General features: G+C 54.7%; 7 protein-coding genes across 7 annotated transcripts; 4 read left to right on the top strand and 3 right to left on the bottom strand.

Annotated features, from left to right (window-relative positions):
* Positions 1-1,309: 1,309 nt before the first annotated feature.
* Positions 1,310-1,714, top strand: KVR01_003606 (uncharacterized protein; the record flags this gene model as incomplete). Its single annotated transcript, XM_044783105.1, has 1 exon — positions 1,310-1,714. One exon carries the CDS (start codon positions 1,310-1,312, stop codon positions 1,712-1,714), a length of 405 nt encoding a protein of 134 aa, XP_044648621.1.
* A 1,352-nt stretch (positions 1,715-3,066) lies between these two features.
* Positions 3,067-4,916, bottom strand: KVR01_002198 (uncharacterized protein; the record flags this gene model as incomplete). The annotated part of the gene is made up of 4 exons (XM_044787446.1): positions 3,067-3,675; positions 3,749-4,036; positions 4,134-4,447; positions 4,682-4,916. The coding sequence occupies 4 exons, from the start codon at positions 4,914-4,916 to the stop codon at positions 3,067-3,069; spliced, it is 1,446 nt and encodes a 481-aa protein (XP_044647213.1).
* A 3,025-nt stretch (positions 4,917-7,941) lies between these two features.
* On the top strand, positions 7,942-9,470 carry KVR01_003810 (uncharacterized protein). The gene is made up of 2 exons (XM_044785890.1): positions 7,942-8,537; positions 8,618-9,470. Exons 1-2 carry the CDS (start codon positions 8,199-8,201, stop codon positions 9,107-9,109), a joined length of 831 nt encoding a protein of 276 aa, XP_044648825.1. The 5' UTR covers positions 7,942-8,198; the 3' UTR covers positions 9,110-9,470.
* A 368-nt stretch (positions 9,471-9,838) lies between these two features.
* KVR01_003076 (uncharacterized protein) lies at positions 9,839-12,191 on the bottom strand. The gene is made up of 7 exons (XM_044786364.1): positions 11,917-12,191; positions 11,691-11,766; positions 11,477-11,593; positions 11,329-11,416; positions 11,135-11,272; positions 10,609-11,076; positions 9,839-10,553 (listed from the first exon to the last, which is right to left on the bottom strand). The coding sequence occupies exons 1-7, from the start codon at positions 11,929-11,931 to the stop codon at positions 10,307-10,309; spliced, it is 1,149 nt and encodes a 382-aa protein (XP_044648091.1). The 5' UTR covers positions 11,932-12,191; the 3' UTR covers positions 9,839-10,306.
* An 820-nt stretch (positions 12,192-13,011) lies between these two features.
* On the top strand, positions 13,012-14,440 carry KVR01_002437 (uncharacterized protein; the record flags this gene model as incomplete). The annotated part of the gene is made up of 5 exons (XM_044786978.1): positions 13,012-13,120; positions 13,177-13,215; positions 13,276-13,373; positions 13,430-13,795; positions 13,865-14,440. 5 exons carry the CDS (start codon positions 13,012-13,014, stop codon positions 14,438-14,440), a joined length of 1,188 nt encoding a protein of 395 aa, XP_044647452.1.
* A 329-nt stretch (positions 14,441-14,769) lies between these two features.
* Positions 14,770-15,884, bottom strand: KVR01_002565 (uncharacterized protein; the record flags this gene model as incomplete). The annotated part of the gene is made up of 3 exons (XM_044786164.1): positions 14,770-14,852; positions 14,941-15,740; positions 15,829-15,884. The coding sequence occupies 3 exons, from the start codon at positions 15,882-15,884 to the stop codon at positions 14,770-14,772; spliced, it is 939 nt and encodes a 312-aa protein (XP_044647580.1).
* An 818-nt stretch (positions 15,885-16,702) lies between these two features.
* Positions 16,703-19,196, top strand: KVR01_003685 (uncharacterized protein). Its single transcript, XM_044788590.1, has 6 exons — positions 16,703-17,174; positions 17,240-17,392; positions 17,453-17,835; positions 17,887-17,980; positions 18,039-18,685; positions 18,746-19,196. Exons 1-6 carry the CDS (start codon positions 17,021-17,023, stop codon positions 18,890-18,892), a joined length of 1,578 nt encoding a protein of 525 aa, XP_044648700.1. The 5' UTR covers positions 16,703-17,020; the 3' UTR covers positions 18,893-19,196.
* The last annotated feature ends 982 nt before the right edge of the window (positions 19,197-20,178 follow it).

Here is a 20,178-nt window from a genome sequence, read left to right as displayed (position 1 = left end):
ACTCCTTGTGAAGATCGTCAACCCACCTTCTTCCCTTTTTTAATAACCGATTCGTCTGCAGGGGTCCAAGTGTCGTAGCTGTTGTTATTGAGCTGAGGCAATTTAGCACCACGAAGAGGTCAGACCCCTATCGTGAGGCTCTCTGACCAAATGTGCATGTAATTTGCTGCTTCGTCGCTTATGAACAGCTCGTAGGATGGTTTCTATCGGAAGGATTGAGAGCAATTAGCCATACTGCATCTCACTTTCCAACACTATCTATATGTCCGGCCACTCAAATCGGATCCCGCTAAGCACCCATTGAACGGATCGGACATGTGACCTGCATGAGGCCACCGTCGGCTCCGCTCTTGCTGGGGGCGGTCTGCCACAAAATGAGTCCGGGTTCTGCACACCGCAACCAGCTGGAAACGAGGGAGGCTGAAGATCCCTTACGGAAGAAATCACAACACCCGAACAGCCGCCCATCTACCCGGCTAGGCAACTCTCGCTCGTTACATAGTCCCGAGGTCCCTGGGCCCCATCTCACCAATCACTCACCTTCAAGCACATGCTTCAGACTTACTCCGTCGCCGCTCATGTGGGCGAAAGTCCACAGACCGCGATGTGGCAGGCAGGCAGACGGCGTATTTTCTTTCGTCAAAACACTCTTTCGCATAAGCCCCCGGCCAATCAGTCTGAATTGACACAGATTGCTTGCAGCTTGCCCTTCAGCGGAAAGACACCCTCCGCAGCCCGAGTAATTCGGTTAAACAAGGCATGTCTCGGCGAGGAGCATCGCGATGGGACCAGTCTTAAGCCGAGCCCCGCGCGGAGAAAGAGAAGCCTTTCGTCACCGTGAGCGTTCGAGTTTCGGTAGTGACTCGGACGGTGGTAGTGATGGTTTTTCTTAGGAAGCGTCCGGTGCAGGGCTAGTCAAAAAAATCAAAAAAATCCGTACTCACGCTCGTGGGCCGTGTGGATGGACAGTGAATGATTGAGGAAGCCATCGTGGCGAAGTAAACAAGGCACCAGCGCTTTGACTGACGCGGACGTTGGTCGGAGTCGTAAAGAGGGGAAGCTATGCTTAGCTAGCAGCGAGCCAATCTAGCTTTGTTGACGGTTGAGGAGATTTTGACTTGCCTCGAGCCTCGTCTTGTCTGTATGCATAAAGTCCCGGGCGGTCCGCTCAAATGCCTGGGGATTTCACCCGGTCTCTCACACCTCCTTCATCGAGATTCATCAAAACCAAGGACCCTGAAGTTGGAACTCTCCCCCGCCTCTTTGATAGAAACCACTATCTTCAGGAGACCGATCCAAGCTGGTCAAGATGAAGATCAACACAGCCGTCATCGCCCTTCTGGCAGCAACCACAGCCGCCGTGCCCATCGACACGACCGAGCCAGCAGCGACATCAACCACCACAGCCGCGGACGTCCAGGCCTGCATGATGCCCAACAAATGCGGACCAGTGCTCAACAACAAGATAGCCCCCGCGACGTCGGAGCCAGCAGCGACATCAACCACCACAGCCGCGGACGTCGAGGCCTGCACGGTGCCCAACAAATGCGGACCAACGGTCACCGACAAGACGGCCCCCGCGACGCCGGATCCAGCAGAAACAACGGCCACGTTCGAAGCCTGTGTCATGCCCGACGGATGCTCAAACAAGCTCCACGACAATGCCGGCTCCACGGGGCTGTCCCCACAGGTTACACCACCGCCCATCAACTAATTCACCTTCCAGGCCAGTGCCCGCTGGGCACCATCTCCAGTCAGCCTAAGCCGGCCTCCGCGTAGTGTGTGGAACTACTGTGCTCAGCTCCTCCGGTGTTCGGCAATGTTCTCTTGTCAAGATAGAGATCGAGTCGATGAGTTGAGTTGTAAGGCCATTTTGAGAGGGCGTCGAGCATAGAGACGAGTCAGGGCGGCTGATTGGATGGCGAGGTCAATAAGGGCGTCACTGTAATGGATATTGGGTAATATGGATATGGGTGTATGCTCTCTCTCAACTTTGTTCGTCGGCTAAGTGTCTGTATTGAAAGGCGAAGGTACCTCATTAGGAGGACGGTTTGCTTCGCACATGACAAAGACTGCTGTGCCGTACAAAATACTTTCCTTAAATAGTACAAAATTGCTTCTTGAGACATACTGTCCCCGAATATTGTGACTTTGCCTACCTGGCGCAATGAAAAGGCGATCCGAGGCGCTCACTCCGGATCTGCGAAGCTTTCAGTTGCGTCACGATGCAGAGGGGAGGTTTGGTGGTTGTCAAGCTATGATGTGCTTACCTCGGCTACAAGGAAAACCTGGTGCAGACTAAAAGGCTCACGCTGCGGACGGTTAATATGCTGGAAGTGGTTGTGTGTTCGTAGACCAACCACTAGCGGCTCGACCTTGGAAGCTCTGAAGACCAATTTGGCCGCTGAATCGCCCTCCCAATTCGACTCGAGCCTCGGTTATGGAGGCCTGCATTTTTGCGCCCTCGGACATGTTGAGAAAAATGTCAGAATGGAGCACCCACCCACCCACTGGGTACGCCGCGAGGAACTTGGGAGAACAAGTGGGACCACAAGACAATTAGTTCCATTTGCCATCATCCCATCTAGGATGCTTACCCTACCTGATGCCTCAAGGGGTATAAATGACTTGTAACCTATCCCTGATCCCAAGTCTATGGTCGTTGAAGAGAAGCACACACGGAAAGAGAGGCGAGGCTGTTCCCCTCTCAGATTCGTCATGAAAATCTCGCACCCTGTATCCTTGGCCTTCCTTCAACCGGTCCCCTTTTCTGGCGCGGGATTGGAACAATCACACATGTCTTTTTCCCCGGGTGAAAACAAAAGATATCTAAACTCCGGCGCGCCAACTTTTGCTCGTGTCGTGGTTATGTACGAAGAGAAGAGACACCGCCAGGGTATCTTTGGGTGTGAGGATCTGTGCCTTGTTCCGTAGGTCTCGTCTGCACTTGCGAAATCTCAACCGAGATCTTGCTTAGCACAGTGAGATAGATGTGAGGCGCCCGCAGGCCAATATTCGATTTCGGGCAGACCAAGTGCGGATACGATGTTTTGCAGTCCCGATGGCTCAGTCGATCTGCTTCTCACAGCCGATGCGGTTCAGCAGCTCCTTGCGGTCGCTGTGTCCAGGAAGGCTGACAGCAGTGGTGTTGGAGGTCGACCTCTTGACACCACTCCTGCGCTCCCAAATCTTCAAATCGATCTCCTCAACGCCGACCTCCTCTTCCATAGGCTGGGCCTCCTCATACACAAATTCTTCCTCCTCTTCCTCGTCACCCTCGTCATCACTGCGGGTATCGTCCGCGCCGGCACCCCTGATGACACGCACTGCAACGTTGACTATCATTGCGAACCAGACGATGCAGATGGTTTGCAAGCTGAGCAGCAGCGCCAGGAAGGTCCACCTGATTGTGTCGTTGTGGCACAACAGCCCGTCAGACGACAGAAATGGCTGTAGGTAGAAGCCGTAGCCCTCGGGTTGCTCAAACGGCCCCTGGAGATTATCCTGGTTGCCCTTGAAGCAGCCGTAGGTCATGGTGTAAGGCACGTGCTCGTAGATGGACCAGCAGACCATATTCATGAAGATGTGGCGACAGACGAACCATGCCAGCATGAAAAGTCCAAAGCCCACGTCGCAGGCGTTGGTGAAGCCCATGTACTTGAGGCACTTAGCACCCTGTTGTACCATGTTAGTGCGCAGCCAAAGACCTCAGCCTGAACACATGGTTCAAGACCACATGTGGACGTACCGAGAGGAGAATGTCTCCAAGGTCGAACAGCACCAGAATCAGGTTGCCCACGGCGTTGTGGTGGTATCGGTAGGATCCAACAATCAGCGCGATAGTGATGAAATGGTGAGACAGCATCTGCCAATGATCTTTGCGACGCTCCTCAATGTTGATGACAAAGATCTGCTGCAGCCAGAAACCTAGCTGGGCAAGGATGTATGTCTTGTGCATGCCACCAAGCTCACGATTTGGCCAGGTCGCCCAGAGTTGCTTGAGATCCAACCAGTAAGAGGATGTGTAGTATATGTACTGCAGATAAGTGCCCAGTCAGTGAGTGACGCCATGCTTCTGGAGACGCTGGGTGCATGAGATTCAGAGTATGCATGGGAACGGAAGGTGCACATACAAAGCCAAGAGACCAGAAGGTAGTGCAGTACAGGACTAGCCAGGCTTGCTCGGCAAAACGAGTGACCTCCTTCTTCTTGCTGATGCCCATGTACTTGGCGAATGGAGCCAGGACATACTCCATTGTCGCAGCTCGCAGACCGGTGAGAAGGACAACGACGAAAGCGACAAAGTATGAGTCGTCGAAGCCGGCGCCATACTTTCCCGAGTTGGCATTGTAGTATTGAAGACGAACAAACTTGGCTGTGTATGACTGTGACTTTGGGAGTAGATAGTGGGCGCAAAACAGAAGCGCAAGGAGGTTGAAGGAGAAGCCTGCGACAAAGAGGTATCAGCAAGTGAGTCGGGGTCACGAGGAGCTCATGGTGCTAATCAGTCGTGGGCAGTGGTCGCAAAGCCACAGGAAGAGACATGCAGCATGCCGTGTCATGTCTCGATGGAGGGCGGTGTGGCGCGCACAACTTTGGGGAAGTCGTGTTTTGCCCTGCCGGTGTCGGGGATGGACAGAGGGTCGTAAACAAGGAGGAATTGTGAGAACAGGAGGCATACCGATCTGATTCTCGACAAACCAGCGGGCCAATTGCTTAGAGGGCCCATCTCCTTTCCTCTTAAGACGTCTGACGAGGACAGTGTGGTTGACTGTCTGCCTGTACAGCGGCCCGTTCATGGCCTCCTTCTTGCCGGAGTAGTTGCGCTTCAGCGAGGAGGATGCTGGGCGAGAAGAGTCGGAGCTTGGGACCCTGAGGCCGTCTGTGCCGGCGCCATTGGCGGGTTCGGAAGACATGATGTGCACCTTGTGAGGGTCTGACTGCCCAATTGGCAGAGGGGAGTAGGTTGGTCAGCGGGATCGAGCCTGGTTGTAGGGGGGAGGCGGCAGCGATGTGCTGCGACCAGATGTTGCGTCGGTGGTTCTGGTCGAAGCGCCGCCGAGTCGTGTCGCGTCGAAGCTCGCTGCAGTGGAGCAGACGGCAGCAGAGAGGAGGGTAGAAGGGCCAACGACAGTGAGCTGCAGTAGTAACAGGCCGTGCAGTTGCTGGCAGACGGCCAGAACAGGAGGTCGAGAGTGGCTCTACTCGCTTGGGTCGGCCACAGCAGTTGCTCACAGCTGTCGATCGCAGGGAGCAGGCGGGTGGGAGGCCGAGCGGGGGAAAAGGGGAGAAGTCGTTCGCGGGCGGGCGATGGCACAGCGACGAACGGCAGAGTGATTGAGTGATTGAATGATTGAGTGACGGACTGACTAGCTGGCGGACTTGCAGAGGAGGGATAACAGGGACAGGATCTCAAAGGAGTTGATATTGGAGCAATGGCCAAGGCAGATTGCGCCAGCAGCCGGAGGGACCCTGGCCTCGAATTTTCGAGTCCTGAGAATGGACCAACCAGCCGGCCAGCCTTTCGGATTCCTGGACCACCCCTGTCAAAGATGGTGTGTCGCCTCGCATGGGGCGCGTCTGCGGCCTGCTGGGTACTTAGTGGAGTACTCCGTACACAGCTTTCGAGCTGCTTCCCAGCTGTCGAGGTACCTAGGTCTGCTCGGCTGCTGTTGTGGGTTGTTGACTGCCCAGGTGGGCGGGTGCCGCGGACGGGCCCTGGTTCTGACGGGAGTTGGCAGCTGTAGGGACTGGGCGGGAAGGCGGTGAGCGGTCAAGGGGCGGAGATGGGCCTTGAAACTTGCCTGCTGAGGGAAAGCTCACTGAAGGGTCTGGCGGGGGAGGGCGGCGCCCCACTACAATAACTGTGCTGTGCTGCTGTGGTAGTAATCCGCGCCCAACCCATTCGCTGATGGGCAATCATAAATGTTGAGAGTTTGATGGTTCCCTATCAAACAGGTTGCCCCACTCCAGGGACCACCCCATCGGCAGAATTCTTGCAAGCGCGGAGAAGAGGGCGGAAAAGGAGGCTGGTCAATGGTCACACACGCTGTAATCACAGCACGCACTACGGAGCAGCTGGGAGTTAGAGTGCATCTCTGGGTACCTGGGTACCTGGGTACTAAGATACCAAGGTACTTCCCACCTGAGCAACAAGTTAAGCACACCAGTACGGAGCACAATGAATGGCAGCTGCTGGGCTCTGTGTCTGTCAGTGTCGACTCTGAGTATCTTCTCCTCAATTGAGCTCTTCAAAATGCCACAACGTGCCCAGTTACCACTGCAGCTGCTGCAACACCACCGCCCTCTTGGCTGCAGATCTCGTTTTCCCTTGCCAGAAGGCAGGAAGGTTCGTTTCCTGGACACTGCAACCCTACCCAAAATTCTCCTCAAACCCTGGGCCTGCTTCACTGCCTGACTGCCTTTGCAGCTCTTCCTAGCAAACCAGCCACACCTCCCTCCCACCCATCGCGTCGAGCAATCTACCCAATTGGTGTCTGCTTGAAACGTTTCCGGGTTCCGCTCAGCCCATCTCTGAAGTGCTCAAAGTCTCATGCCCAGTCTTGCTCCCCCTTCCATGGGGTATCCCTCCCTCCAGACAGGCACACTTGTGCGACCAGCTTAGGGTTTCCCCCAATGCCTGCAGCCCCATCTTGCAGGCCAGGCCGAATGTGGTCTGGTACAACTGAAAGCTCTTTACCTCTCCTCGTGGCGTGTATAGTGTTGAGTGATTCAATTGTCAAGGCTCCAACGACTCTCCCAAGTAGAGCAGCAATTATGCGTCTGATATGTTAAAGTATTTGGATTGCAAGAAAGTCCAGAGACTATGCCTCAACTTTCACTTACACCTATCTCGGGCTTGTGGGAGCACTTCTTATAGACTCGGGAGATCACAGACTTCAATCAGTAGGCACACCCGTAAAATGTCCGCTCAGGTGAACCCAATTGGATCTCTCTCTCTCTATGAGCTATCTAATGCTCTCAAAGTGCTTCGTATGATTTATGAATAACCTGCACAGCGGCATCCATTTCTAATCAGGTACAAGCAGAGCCGTGCATTTTTATAATTAGCTCCTGGCCAACCTGCTCATCATTCATGAGAGCCACTTCTTTTCCAGATAAGATATTTGTTACGCAGACCCCATACGTGCTCTTTATATCTAGAAGCATAGTTTCATGCATCGGAATCAAGTGACACTATAGCTCATGAAGTTCCTTGGGGGGTTTTTTATTCCGAGACCTGATGGCGGACTGAGTCTATAGAACTCCATGACCAGAAGTGATCAAAAAATCTATCACGACGTGAGGCAGCAGAATATTCAAATCCTGCCCACTTTAGTGCGTGTCGAGTGAAACCCTATAGCAAGACTGAAAATAATCATTAGACCTTGAGTGCCACATAGCTTGAGGGACCTCTGATCTACATTTTTCTCCCTTTCACCTTTCTCCCTTAACTATTTACTTGAGAAGTTTATTAATATAGATAACTAGGACATATATCTTAATGTTTTAAGATGAAGATTAAATATTTATATTTAAAATAAGAAAATCTTTTAAATACTTATTTAGTACAAATAACAGTGGAAAGAGAACACAGTACGTGGGCACGTGGCTTAGCCTTGTACCGCAAAGACACGGCTGGAAGGCATCGCTCCCGATGGCGCCGCTCATCGTCGACACAAGTAGCCCAAGGGCTAATCTGCCACGATACTAGATTCAAAGCCGGCAAAGCAGTCATGCGGCGAAAGTTACCCTATTATCATGGAAATGTGAGCTCAAGAGAACGCAGCTCCAGCGACCCGTCAAACATCGCAAGGTGATTCGTGCTTGCTTAGTCATCTTAGCGTGAGAGGATTGAAGGCGGAGTACCTGGGTACCTAGACTAGGTAGGCCTACTAAATTGATGGCAATCGATCCGTTCCCCACCTGATTAAATGAGTGGCACCGGGGCACCTAAGCAGCCAGCCTAGTCGGCGGGAGCCGCATCATCAGCTGCTCATCGCCCTCCACTTTCTACAACCTTCTTTCCGCGATTCACCTGACAACCTGCTCCCAGAGCTCTACTATTCTCCCGACCCATCCTCCGCTTCAACCGTCTCCTCCCCGATCCGCCAACAATCACGTCCCCAACCGGACCTCTCGAAACGTCTACCTAGCATTGTACGACTCTTCATCACCAGCACGACAGCGGAACCACCATGTCCAACGCGAAGTACACCCCCGCCCCACAACAGGACCCTGACGACGTCCCGGCGGGTCCTGCATACAGCCAGGCGCCACCATCCTATCAGGCCGCCGACGACGAGGCCCGTCTCTTTGCCGGCGAGGCTCGATCTTCTGAAGACCTCCCCGATGACTTCAAGTTCGGCGGCTCCGTCGCTGAGGCGACGATCGACATTCGCAACCAGTTCGTCCGCAAGGTCTACACCATCCTGACCGTGCAGCTGCTGGCCACCGGCGCCGTGAGCACCATCAGCTTCGTGTCGCCAGCATACAAGGAATGGATTCAAGGCCACCCCGCGCTGGTCTTCATCTCGGTACGCCGACCGCCTCGCTGTCTTTTCGTCCAGCCATGTTGACGTGAAGACGATCTGCTAACCACTGCCCGTGCTCACAGATGTTCGGCGCCATCGGGATGATGCTCCTGACCTACTGGAAGCGTCACTCGTACCCGACCAACCTGCTTTTCCTGTCCGGCTTCACCCTTCTCGAGGCCTATACCATCTCCGTCGTCGTCTCTTTCTACAAGACCTCTATCGTCCTTAACGCAGTGCTCCTGACCGCGGGCATCTTCGTCTTCCTCACTGCCTTTGCCTGCCAGACCAAGTACGACTTCACCTCGTGGATGCCCTATCTTTTCGGCGGGCTATGGGGGCTGATCCTCTTCGGCTTCATGGCCGCCTTCTTCCCCTACTCCTCGACCGGAGAGCTCATCTACGGCGGGCTCGCCGCCCTGATCTTCAGCGGCTACATCCTCGTCGACACCCAGTTAGTCATGCGCCACCACCACGTTGAGGAGGAGATCGCCGCGGCTATCAGCTTGTACCTAGACATCATCAACTTGTTCTTGGCTATTCTGCGCATCCTGAACAGTCAGCAGAATAATTAGGGTGGCCATGGAATCGCCCTCCGCGACGCAAAGAACGGGCAAAACCTTGCAGGCATTTTTTTGGCATACCACAGGAATCATGCAGGCCTGGCTGGAATTTGCAGCGGTCCTTCTCTAAGTTATTCCTTTTGGGTCGCACGACCAAGTGCTGTGACACCCTCAACAGCGCACAAGTCTGGCACGCCGTCCACAACTCTCACCCTCAGAATTTGGGTCTCTTTTATTGATGGGTATCAGATTGGCGGATAATGAAGGAAAGACTCATTGGCGTTGGGATTGTAACTGCTTTCAAGTCTGACCCTTCTTACAGTTCCATTCCAATCAATTTAATTCTCAATCCAACAATGATAATCATATGCAAGACTTACGTTACATGTGCATTTGTCCTCTAGATGTTAACCGGTCATGTTCGGTATCTGAATCACGCTACAAGTATTGCGACTTCTACTGGCGAGATAAAGTACCTATGCGGCCAGCTGACCAAGCGAGTATGTTCGCAGCTGGTGAAGCTGTGCACAGTTCACTCGCTGAACTATGTTTCTTGGCGGCTCTCATCCGAGTGCTTCTACTCAAGGCAGGCAGCCAGCCTGGTAGCCAAACGGAGATTCGTCCCTCACGACCTGTCCGTACTTGAAGGCCGTCAATCCTCACAGTTGTTGCGGTGTCGAAGCCTCCGCATCAGCAACACCGAAGTCCGCGGGGCACGTCACCATAGTCCGTGGAAGAACATGAATTTAGGTTATCTGCATTAGAAGTCCTCTACTAGAAATAAGTCGTGTTGGGAGAAATACCAAACGTCCTTGAAAATTGGCCAGCTCTCCAAGTGACGAGCCGGCACAGCAAAGAAAGAAGACGTATGGAAAAAAAAAATGCGGCAAGTCCTCTCTGCCAACCTCTCGTCCTTGCCTTTTTCAACTTCAAAAGCGTTTCTGGAGACACCAAAGCAGATGGTGCGGGGATATCATTATGGGGAAGACGAGCACCATCTGTTTCGAGATCCGCAGCCAGACCCAAGTGAGCCGCCACCCCATGACTCCGATCTGGCCTTGTAAACATAGGTCGGTCTTTGTCATCAACTTCATATTCGCTCGCGAAAGACCGCCGATCAATCAAAGGAAATGCGCGCCGAAGTAGCGAGGCCGCGTCTTGCCGCAGCAATTCCCAGTGAGCTCAGCCACCGGGCCCAGAATAATCGACTCAAGCCTCGGCATCGCCATTGGCATCGGGAACGGGTGTTCCTGAAGAACCGGCCTGCTCTCGTTGCATGCGGGCCTCGATCTCGCGGAGCTGCGACTCCCGGGCGAGGAGCTCCTGGCGCTTCTCGTTGATCTCGCGCTGGACCTTGATCTCGATCTCGCGAAGCTTCTCCTCCTCGCGGCGGAGCTGCTCCTCCTTGAGACGGACGGACTGGGACGCCAGGTCCTCGGGGTTCATCGAAGAATCGCTGTGGCATAATTAGCAATTTGGATCTAGAGATCAGGAAACGCGGGAAGACTAACACTCCGGCGCCACCCTCCACACTCTTGGACAGCTTCTCGGTACGGTAGTTCTCGTAAAGGAAGTCATGGGTGATTTCCTTCAGGTCGGCAAGATGGCTGTGCAGCAGGGCGGATCGAATGGCGAGGAAGTCCGAGTGGCGAGGGTTGTCAACCTCAACAACACCCCATGGGTATTGGCGGGCCCGAACTGTGCGGCCACCAATCTCAACAACATCCTCCGATCCGACAATAGCGAACGGCATAAGACCTCGAAGCTCGGCGTTCTCCTCAACCGTGTCCTCGTCGTCCTCTTCGATGTCGTATGGGAAGTTGTAGACGGGGATGCGGTAGTGTTCGATGTCCTCCATGACCAGCTTCTTCGACTCGGCTAGCTCGCCGGGGGTAAGGGAGTCGGCGCGACCGATGACGGGAATGACGTTGACGCGAGGCGCCAGGCGCTTCATCAGCTCGATATCCAGCTCGCGGAGACTAGACACACTGTCAGTGGGCGTCCACTTAGGCGTTTCGCATGCAGGACGGGACATACCCATGGCCGGTAGGAGTGATGAAGTAGAGCAGGGCGTGGACTCGGTTGTCTCTGAAGCGAGGGTTACGCTTGATACGCGACTCCTCGGCTAGAATGTCGTCGTATTGTCTCTCAAGGTAGCCAACAATCTCAGAGAAACTGCGAGTCGGCACTGTCAGTACGGGATGCCAAGACAAGAAGCTCGGGGTTCGTACCTGGCCTCGTTGTCGACTTGGTCACCAAAACCAGGGGTATCAACGATGGTAAGGGAAATCCGCGTTCCCTCCTCGTCAAGCTCAAGCTCTACACGGCGAGTTAGATATCACTTGTTTTCCAAGGGGTAGAGGTCCTCTTGATCCGTACCGACGGTCATGGGCTTGATCTTCACGCCATCCTCAACATGGGCGCCGTTGGGGTCATCGGAATCCTTGTGGCCGATCACAGACTTTCCACAGAGGGTGTTGACGAAGGTGGTTCTGCCTGAAAAGCGCGGGGAAGGCGTTAGCAAACGGTTCCCTCAGTAGCCGTGGACTAGGCTGGCAGGAGATTGCAGCGTCGCGCAGCAGCATGAACTTACCAGTACCTGATGCTCCGCAGACCATCAAACAGAACTGGATTCCCTTCTTCACGTTCTTCTTGCGGCGGATCATCTTCTATAAATCGGACACGAGTCAGCAATGCAGCCCGACAGGAAGAATCAATTCGACGCGACGAGGAGGAGCTCTTGGCCGTGCCAAACACCGCGGGCGACACGAAACGCTGGGCTGGCTCGTGATGGACCAAGGAGATAACAGCAGACGTACAGCAGGCGAAGACATGGTGATTGACTGTTTCCAGGAGGCCCTGAGCACAATGCAGCTGTAATTGGTCTGGTTGATGTTGCTTCCTGCTCTATCAAAAGGCAAGAGAATCGGATGGATGGAATGTCGCGTGAAAGAGGCACTTGCAGTTGTTGGTGATGAACCAGACCTCTGCTCTGTTGGAAAGGGGGGAATGTTTGAATGGTGCCAAGGGTCGGGAACACCACTGTCAAAGGGTGGAGCAACCAGCGCAATTTCACAAATTACTACCACTGGACGAACAGCTCTGTCTCTCTCTCAGGGGAGATGATTGCCAGAGCTGCAATTCAGGGGATCCTCCTGCCCCCAGTTGAGGCGCTAGTCCCCGTGCGTACTAGCTTCGAAGCTGCAAGTGGCCCAGGCTTTTTTGCCCTTGCTGCAGTACGCAGTACCTGGAATATGTACCGGGGTACCAAGCTACCTCACTCACCCAGCCTCTGGGGGAGGGTGCCAGCTGGCAGCGTCACGGCAAGTGGGTCATCTGACCTCCCACCTCAGACAGACTAGGACTCCAGATATATACTGACACTGACTTACACGGACAACATCCCCTGAGGTCAAAGCCAGGTCCTTGACCTCCAGCAGTATTATAGCGGGAATGGCCCATTTGACATCCTACACACTGCTGTACTGCCCTACTTTTTGACCTGTCAGTTCAGGCTCTTTGGTTAGTTGGGGAGGACCGCCATCTGCTACAGACGCTCTCTGTATTGTCCCCTGTCAGCTTGCACATCGCAGGTCTTCACTCTCACAGCTATAGACCGGCCACTCATGATCCTTCATCCTCACACCATCATCCTCGCCAGGCCCGCTTTACTAACGACATCACTTCCCGGACAACACAACATGGTTGCCATAGAATTTAAAGGCTAGGCAGCACTCTTTTGTTTTGAGCGTCTTTTTCTCGGTTCCTGGAGGCACGTCTCACTTTCTGCCAACCTACGAATCACTTGACTCGAATACTCAAACGGCCAACCCTCTGTGGCCAACTCGAGTCTGACACTCACGTAAACAAAATCGGTCCAACAACGAGTACGGAAGCAGTCCCATTCCGCCAAGATGGATACTCGACCCAAGATAGAGCCAGACCATCCTACCCGCGTCTTGTCGGCGAACTTCTCCGACTCAGGCCTGCACTTTGCTGTGGGGCTGGAGAATGGGTTCCTCGGTGAGTCTTAACGTGAGATCTAGTTCCAGGCTCTCATAGTAGCTGACACTTGGTAGTGGTGCATGCCGACTCGGGCCAGTTGTCCCTCAACCAAGGTGGGCAGGGTCCAACACACTGGGCATTTCCCAATTCCCCGAGACTAACTGTTGTGCCAGACCTTGCTGGTGGCATAGGCCTTGCGCAGATGCTTGGTCAGACTAATATCATCGCCTTGGTCGGCGGTGGTCGCATGCCGAAGTTCGCTGCCAACAAGGTGAGTGTGTACGCAGTCGCGGAGTGTTCTCATCCAAGCTCATCAATACGTCGCAGGTCTTCCTGTGGGAGGTTATCAAGAAGAAGCCTGTCTCCTCCATCAGTGTCAAGACTCCTGTGCGTGCCGTTCGCATCAACCGCGAGAAAGTGATCGTGGTTCTGCAGAACAGTGTGGAGTTTCATGCTCCCTGGAACAAGCCCAAGGAAATGCAGAAGGTCGCGGTCTATGAGACTGCCGACAATCTACATGGCTTGATCTGTATGTCCGCCAAGCACATCGCGTTCCCGGGCCCCACTGCTGGACATGTCCGACTTGTCGAGTTGGCCACCGACAATGTCAGCATCATCCCGGCGCATTCTACTCCGCTGCGAGCCATGGCCTTCAGTGAGAAAGGAGATATGCTGGCCACCGCCAGCGACAAGGCAAGTTCCGATTTCCAGTCGATGGTGGTGTGGTCAATGACTTCAGGGATCTAATGCGTGCCGCCGTAGGGAACCCTGATCCGCATCTGGAACACGCGGAACTGCGCTCGCATTTGCGAGCTTCGCCGCGGCATGGACAGCGCCATCATTTTCTCACTGGGATTCAGCAGGCTGGGCAATATTCTCGCCTGTACATCTGACAAGGGCACGCTCCACGTGTTCGACGTCCCCTCCCCGGACAACCTGAAAGACCTCCAGTCGCCTTCGAGCCCTATCAGCCTGACGTTCCAGGCCAGCCGTCCTAGTGCGACAGCTGCGGCCGTGGAGGAGGGCAGAGGAAAGTGGGGTCTTCTCGGAAAGATACCTTTCATGCCGCGAGCGTTTTCTGACCAGTATTCATTCGCGTCCGTCCCCTTTGAGCTTGGCGACGAGCCTACCGGTGGCCTGTCCGCGTTTTCTGATGTCGCCAGCCTTGGTACCACGCGGCCCCCGAAAGGAATCCTGGCCTGGACCGATGAGGAAACTATCATTGTCGTTGGTGCCGGTATCGATGCCCGCTGGGAGAAATTCAAGGTGGAGCTGGACGACGAGGGTCGCCGCCGTGTCCGTCGCGAGGGCTGGAAGCGGTACTACAGAGACATGTAGGCCTAAATCTGTCGACCGCTTCCGTTATCCAAGGCGGTACAGGACATGACGGCTTTGCAAGGAATGACGAAGGCGATTCGAGCACAGGTGGCCGCTCATGGGAGCATGAGCTGGCCCGCTTGAGGTTGATTTGGAATTGCTAGGAGCTGTTTCCCGATCGGCTTTTATGGAGTTGGATGGTTACGATCACATGAGCCCGAGCATAATGGTAGCTCTGCACAGGTAAAACAGGACTGGCAGGCAATAAGAGCAGCTCGGTAGCTTCCGTGCTTTGAAGATATTGGGAAGCAGTTCCTGCGGCCCCCAATAATTAATACCAGGCTTCAGTGTCAAGACATCTCAAAGCCGCCTTCAAGGTGATCTGCTCCTATCTCTGTGCCGGTGACTCCTTTCTCGATCGGAGGTTCGATGCCTGCGGTTTCCGCGGTCCTCGGAGTCCTCGCGATCCCGTTTCCTTTCGCGGCCCTCGCGATCTCCCTCGCGCCTTCCACCGCGCTCACGTGAATCGCGGCGCCGCCTTTCGCGGCGATGGCCATCTTCGTCCGCGTCCTTTAAAATCGGGGTATCATCACGCCTCGACCGCTCTCTGCGACCCTCGCCGTCTCCGCCGTCTCTCCTGCGCCTACTACTCCGTTCACGATCATCATCGCTGTCGTCCTTCCGAGACCTGTGCGATTTGTGCGACCGGTGCGACCGGTGATGACGGCTTGAATGCCTATCACCGCCGTCGTTCTCCTTTTTCGCCCTGCGAAGCGCATACTCGACCTCCTTCTTCTTCTCTTCGACCAGGAACTCTTTCATGGGGTCGTCCTCATCATGTTCCTGTTCAAGCAGCATGAGCTCCCGCTCCTCCTTCAGCATTGGCCGATGCCTGCTCCTGCTCGCAGCCTCGTCGTCATCACTGCCCTCGCCCATATCTGTGTCGTCGTCGCCCCCGCCGCCGCCCTCCTCGAGTCTCCCCCGCTTCTGGAGCGTCTCCCAGTCGATGCGGCCTTCGTCCATATCCTCGTCGTCCCGGGGTTTGTACCTTGCGTGGTCGACGCTGACCATGCGACCGTTAATGGTCGCGCCGCCCAGATTGTCGACGGCGAGGTCGGTGCTGCGCTGGTCCTCGTACTTGAGCCAGCCGAAGCCGCGCGACTTGCCCGTCTCCTTGTCGCGGGCGAGCTTGAGGAAGGTCGGCTCGCCGTACTGCGAGAAGATGGTGATGACGTCACCCTCGCTGAGCTCGTACGGGAGCCCGCCGAAGTAGACAAACGCCGTGTCGCGATAGTCGACATGCCAGGAAGCATTGGGGGAGCTGTTGGCCGGTCGAGGCTGTTAGCTTGGGCGAGCTCGGAAGTAGAGCAGGGTGGTTCATGCTCCGGGGTTGCGAGAGTCAGACTTACATTCCCTGCTCTATCTCCCTCTTGTTGAGCTCCTGGATTGCCCGTATCTTGTTCATGGTGGCTGGCGGCGGGATTGCACACCTCCTCCGGCTTGGGTTGAGCAAGTATGCGGTGGTCGAGAAGGGTGGCAGCGAGGGTGGCAGCGAGGCTGGGCGATTTTTAGGTGACGTCTGTAAGGCTGAAAGGCCCAGAAGTGGCGCCGGTATTTAGTGGCAAGGGACCCCCTTCCACAAGAGCAAGCTGACCTGCAATCCGCCCTGGGTCACTTGCAGTTCAAGGGAATCAAATTGGTGATCACGTAGACGGTGATCCAAGTGCTATATAAATTATACCTCGCCCCCCGAGCAGAAGACATGGTCCTGAGATATCGAGTTGGTCGAGGGCCTGCATGCGTTTGGGAGACAACACGTGCATCCGTCCTCGCTCGTACATGGTCTTCCAGCAGGTAACATCCAGGCGTGCCTCGTAGGAGTTCTTGGAAGATTGCGAAACGGCCAGGCCCCACTGCCTACTGTGGTATCTGAGGTAGGTAACAGCATCTTGGGAATGTGCCGACAGGACAGCCAGGCTCTGCTAGCGATGGTGCCCTCTCAGTGATTCAATGGAACAGCCTCTTGTGCACGATCTGTTCTTCTTCACTCATGGGGTTCGATTGCATAACTCGAACGGGCCCATCTGTCTCAGTCTATGACTTCGTGCTCGGTTGTTCGAGATTGGGATTGTCGAGCTTCTGGCAGCTGGGACCAACTGTGCCACAGCTGCACGCAACCTGTGCTGCGGCATGTCTGGGCCATTCCAAGGCTCCGTGACCCCTGCATGCGCCCATGCATGGGGCCCCTGGTGACAGGCGGGAGGCTTCTGATTCAGTAAACAACTTGGGGCTCTCTCTGGGTGACGCTTGTTGCGGGTGGGACAAGAGTTCGAGCACGGCTCCCCAAAACGTCACCAGCACAAGATCTCCAACGCAGCTCTCGGTGCATTCCCAATGCGACTGCGACACACCTCTCCCGACGCATCTAGTTCGCACTCAGCACTCCGTAGTCCCAGCTTCGCCCCATTCTGCTCTACCTCTCCAACGCCTGGGGCTGGGGAGCTTGCCACGTCTACACCGCATCGCGTCTGCCAAAGCCCGGCGATGAGCCGCCACAGCGCGCGTGATTGAGGCTCTCGCGACAGATCAACCACGAGCGCCATGGCGTCGAATTCAAACCGTTTCTCAACATACACCACTGCCTCTGGTGGCTCCGAGGGCAAGAATGGCGAGCCCAAGAAGGACATGTGGAGCTCCATGCTCGACTCTGTTGCCAGCGGGAAGCGTTTGCCGGAGAGGAACCTTCTCGTCATGGGTACGCCGGCGAGACTCACGCCTTGTGCAAGGCCGGCGCGCGCTGACCATTTGATTGACTGCCAGGTGGAACTGTCGAGTCGCAGCGCGAATTCATAGAGTCCCTCTCCAACAACGAGCTGCGGCGGAACTACGACCGCCAGAACAAGATACCCCCCGTGGCCAACCAGTTTGCCCTCGGCTATACATACTATGACCTCCTCGATGCCGACCATGAAGGTACCAGGCGCCTCCATCCCACGCCTGAGGGCCCGCAGGCCAGTCGCTGACATGTCACAGACATACTGGCCCGCATCTCCACGTATCTCTTGACCAGTCCCTCGCCCTCCTTCGCCTCGCTCATCAAGCCGCTTCTCACTCCACAATCCATACCAAACACGCTCCTGGTCGTCCTTCTGGACTGGTCGGAACCATGGTCGTGGGTGCGGCAGCTCAGGGAATGGATGCTGCTGCTGCGGACCGTTCTGCTTGCACTCCCGGATGAGAGCAAGATAGCCATGGAGGAAGGTATGAGCATGTGGAAGGAGAGGGGCCGCGGCGGCTCTCTGAACCTCGACGGAACAACCGCAACGGCAGCCAGCGAGGGCGATGTGTCATTACCGCTCGGTCCAGGCGAATGGGAGGAACCCCTAGGCCTGCCCCTCTGTGTCGTGTGCCAAAACGTAAGTTGACCCTTTGCCGCAGCCATGTGCGAGGTCTAATTGCAAAAGCAGGCCGAGAAGATGGAATACCTGGAAAAGACGCAGAGCTGGAAGGAGGAAGAATTCGACGTTGTCCTCCAATTCATGCGGACGATACTGCTCAGGCGTAAGTGCATGCACCTCTTTGACCGGCACGGCTTAGACATTGCTGATAAAGTGAAAAGATGGCGCATCACTCATCTACACTACACCCTCCGTGCCATCCCAGCTACCAACGCTTGTTCACTCAAGTCTCGGGATACACTCACTTCTAAAGAAGCAGCCTCTCAAGCCAAACGTCATCGACAGGGACAAGGTAGCTGTGCCTCCGAACTGGGACTCCTGGGGCAAAATCAGAGTTCTTCGTGAGGGTTTCGACGTCGAAGCTGTGAGCGAGGGTTGGTCAATTGACCTGGAGACCAAATTCCCACCCCCGGGCAGGAAACGTGAGAACGGGGAAGCGAACGGCGACGAGTACGACATCGATGGTTATGAAATCACCCCTGGCTCGGCCGTGACTATGTTTGAGGAATCGATCAGGAACCCAACTCTCGATGCTCTGCAAATGGCCGGACGAGATACACATTCGACGAAGCTGGAAGTTGAGACGATGGACACACAAGACTTTCTCACCTCGCAAATCCCAAGATTGGAGACGTACAAGCAGAAGGCGGAGGATGGGAACCAGAGCAATGACGCCAAGAATGCAAAGAAACCCTCCAAGATTGACGAAGATGGTCGACAGGTCAATGTCAGTGACCATATCGGACCGGTGCAATTCAACGTCGGTGGCATCCAGGTTGATGCCGACGATATGATGAAGCGTCTGCAGGTATGTGCATCCCCCAAGAGCTGATTACAAGCCTTCCTGTAGCTAACCCGCCTTACCTAGGACCGTCAAGCTTATGGCTCGTCACCTGAGCCGGAGAGTCCAGTCGATGATAGCGCACAGGCACAGCAGCCCATTGACACCGAGAACCTGCAGAATTTCTTCACTAACCTCATGAATCGCAACACCTCGGCGAGAACTGGATCCTAGCCTGTCCGGGGTGTCAAGAAAGGTCTGCGCGCATGGAGAGAAGCCGAAACCGAATGTCCAGAAATGAACTCTGAGGAAGATAAAGGTTACATTAGAGTCGATACCCCAAATGACAAGACCGTAAAATCTTGACGAAGCCCGTGGGCCCTATTTCCTGCTATGCTTCTGTGTTGCTGACCCCTAACTCTTTGGAACTCGCTGCCGCTTTGTATCGCTTAGCACTCCTTGAGCTTTCAAATGTTCATATATCAAATGCTTATCCCTCACTTCATGTCCTAGAAGTCTAAGTACGGGAGCCTTATTTACTCATCAACATGACCATACACTATTGCAATAATTAGTTGTTGAATACAAGGCCTGTTGCAGAGGAGTTTCGTCCTTCCATGGGATCAATTTGTGGGAGGCTACTGCATGGGAGTTTACTCTACCTTGAATACTTCAAAGAATGCTGATTCTAAAGAGGGTTTGGCAGTAAGCACTGCCAACATAATAATGCACAATGGAGAACCTATGGCTAAGATATCTGAGCAAAGCTTGTCTCCAAGAGTCTGTGCCCCATCACCCTTCATACTTGGGAGTCGAAGAAGAAGAGCCTCCTCACCCCTGGTCACTTAAAATTTGACACCCCGCTCTCCATCAATCATCCACAACAATTGTTTGAAATTGTCTTAAAGTGATCTAGTGGGGTACGTCCTGTTTTAACCCCATAGCTATTGACGTCGCGGACGGAGCACAATGGCAAAGGGCGAGTTGAAGACGAAGGAACAGGACGATTCGGTGGTGGATCGACGACGAGCTTCGTCAGGGCTTACACCATTTAAGATGTACCTGTGGATGATTTTCGCGTTTGGATCGCAAACCGCCACTGCTCCCGTGAATAAGGAGGTTGTCGCAACCGGTACGGCAGTACATTGGGTAACAGCTCGACTGTGTGGTATACCAAATCTGTGGTCTTGATCTGGTCGATACGCATCGCGAAACAATCTTTCCACGTGTATGCCAACCGGCGGGCCAGAGCTTGTCGCTCCACGGCGATGTTCGACGAGGACCCGGAACGGAACGTGTTTGCCAAATTCGCCGCAGATGAACCCCTGGCAGCTGATGCACCATCGTCGAACATCGCGAACTCGTACGTCTTCCCATCAATAAGGCATCGGCCCATCTTTTCACATACCATCACTTTGTCCGTTGACTCCCAAATGTCCGCATCGGCTGGCTTTTCGGACCTTGAGAGGGGGTAACGTCATGTTGACGGCGCATGGAACCGTTCCCGCGGCTACCGAGGT

This window comes from Diaporthe batatas (assembly GCF_019321695.1).
Source record: "Diaporthe batatas strain CRI 302-4 chromosome Unknown Contig00003, whole genome shotgun sequence".
Lineage (NCBI taxonomy): Eukaryota > Fungi > Ascomycota > Sordariomycetes > Diaporthales > Diaporthaceae > Diaporthe > Diaporthe batatas.
This window is presented reverse-complemented; position numbering and strand designations above follow the sequence as displayed.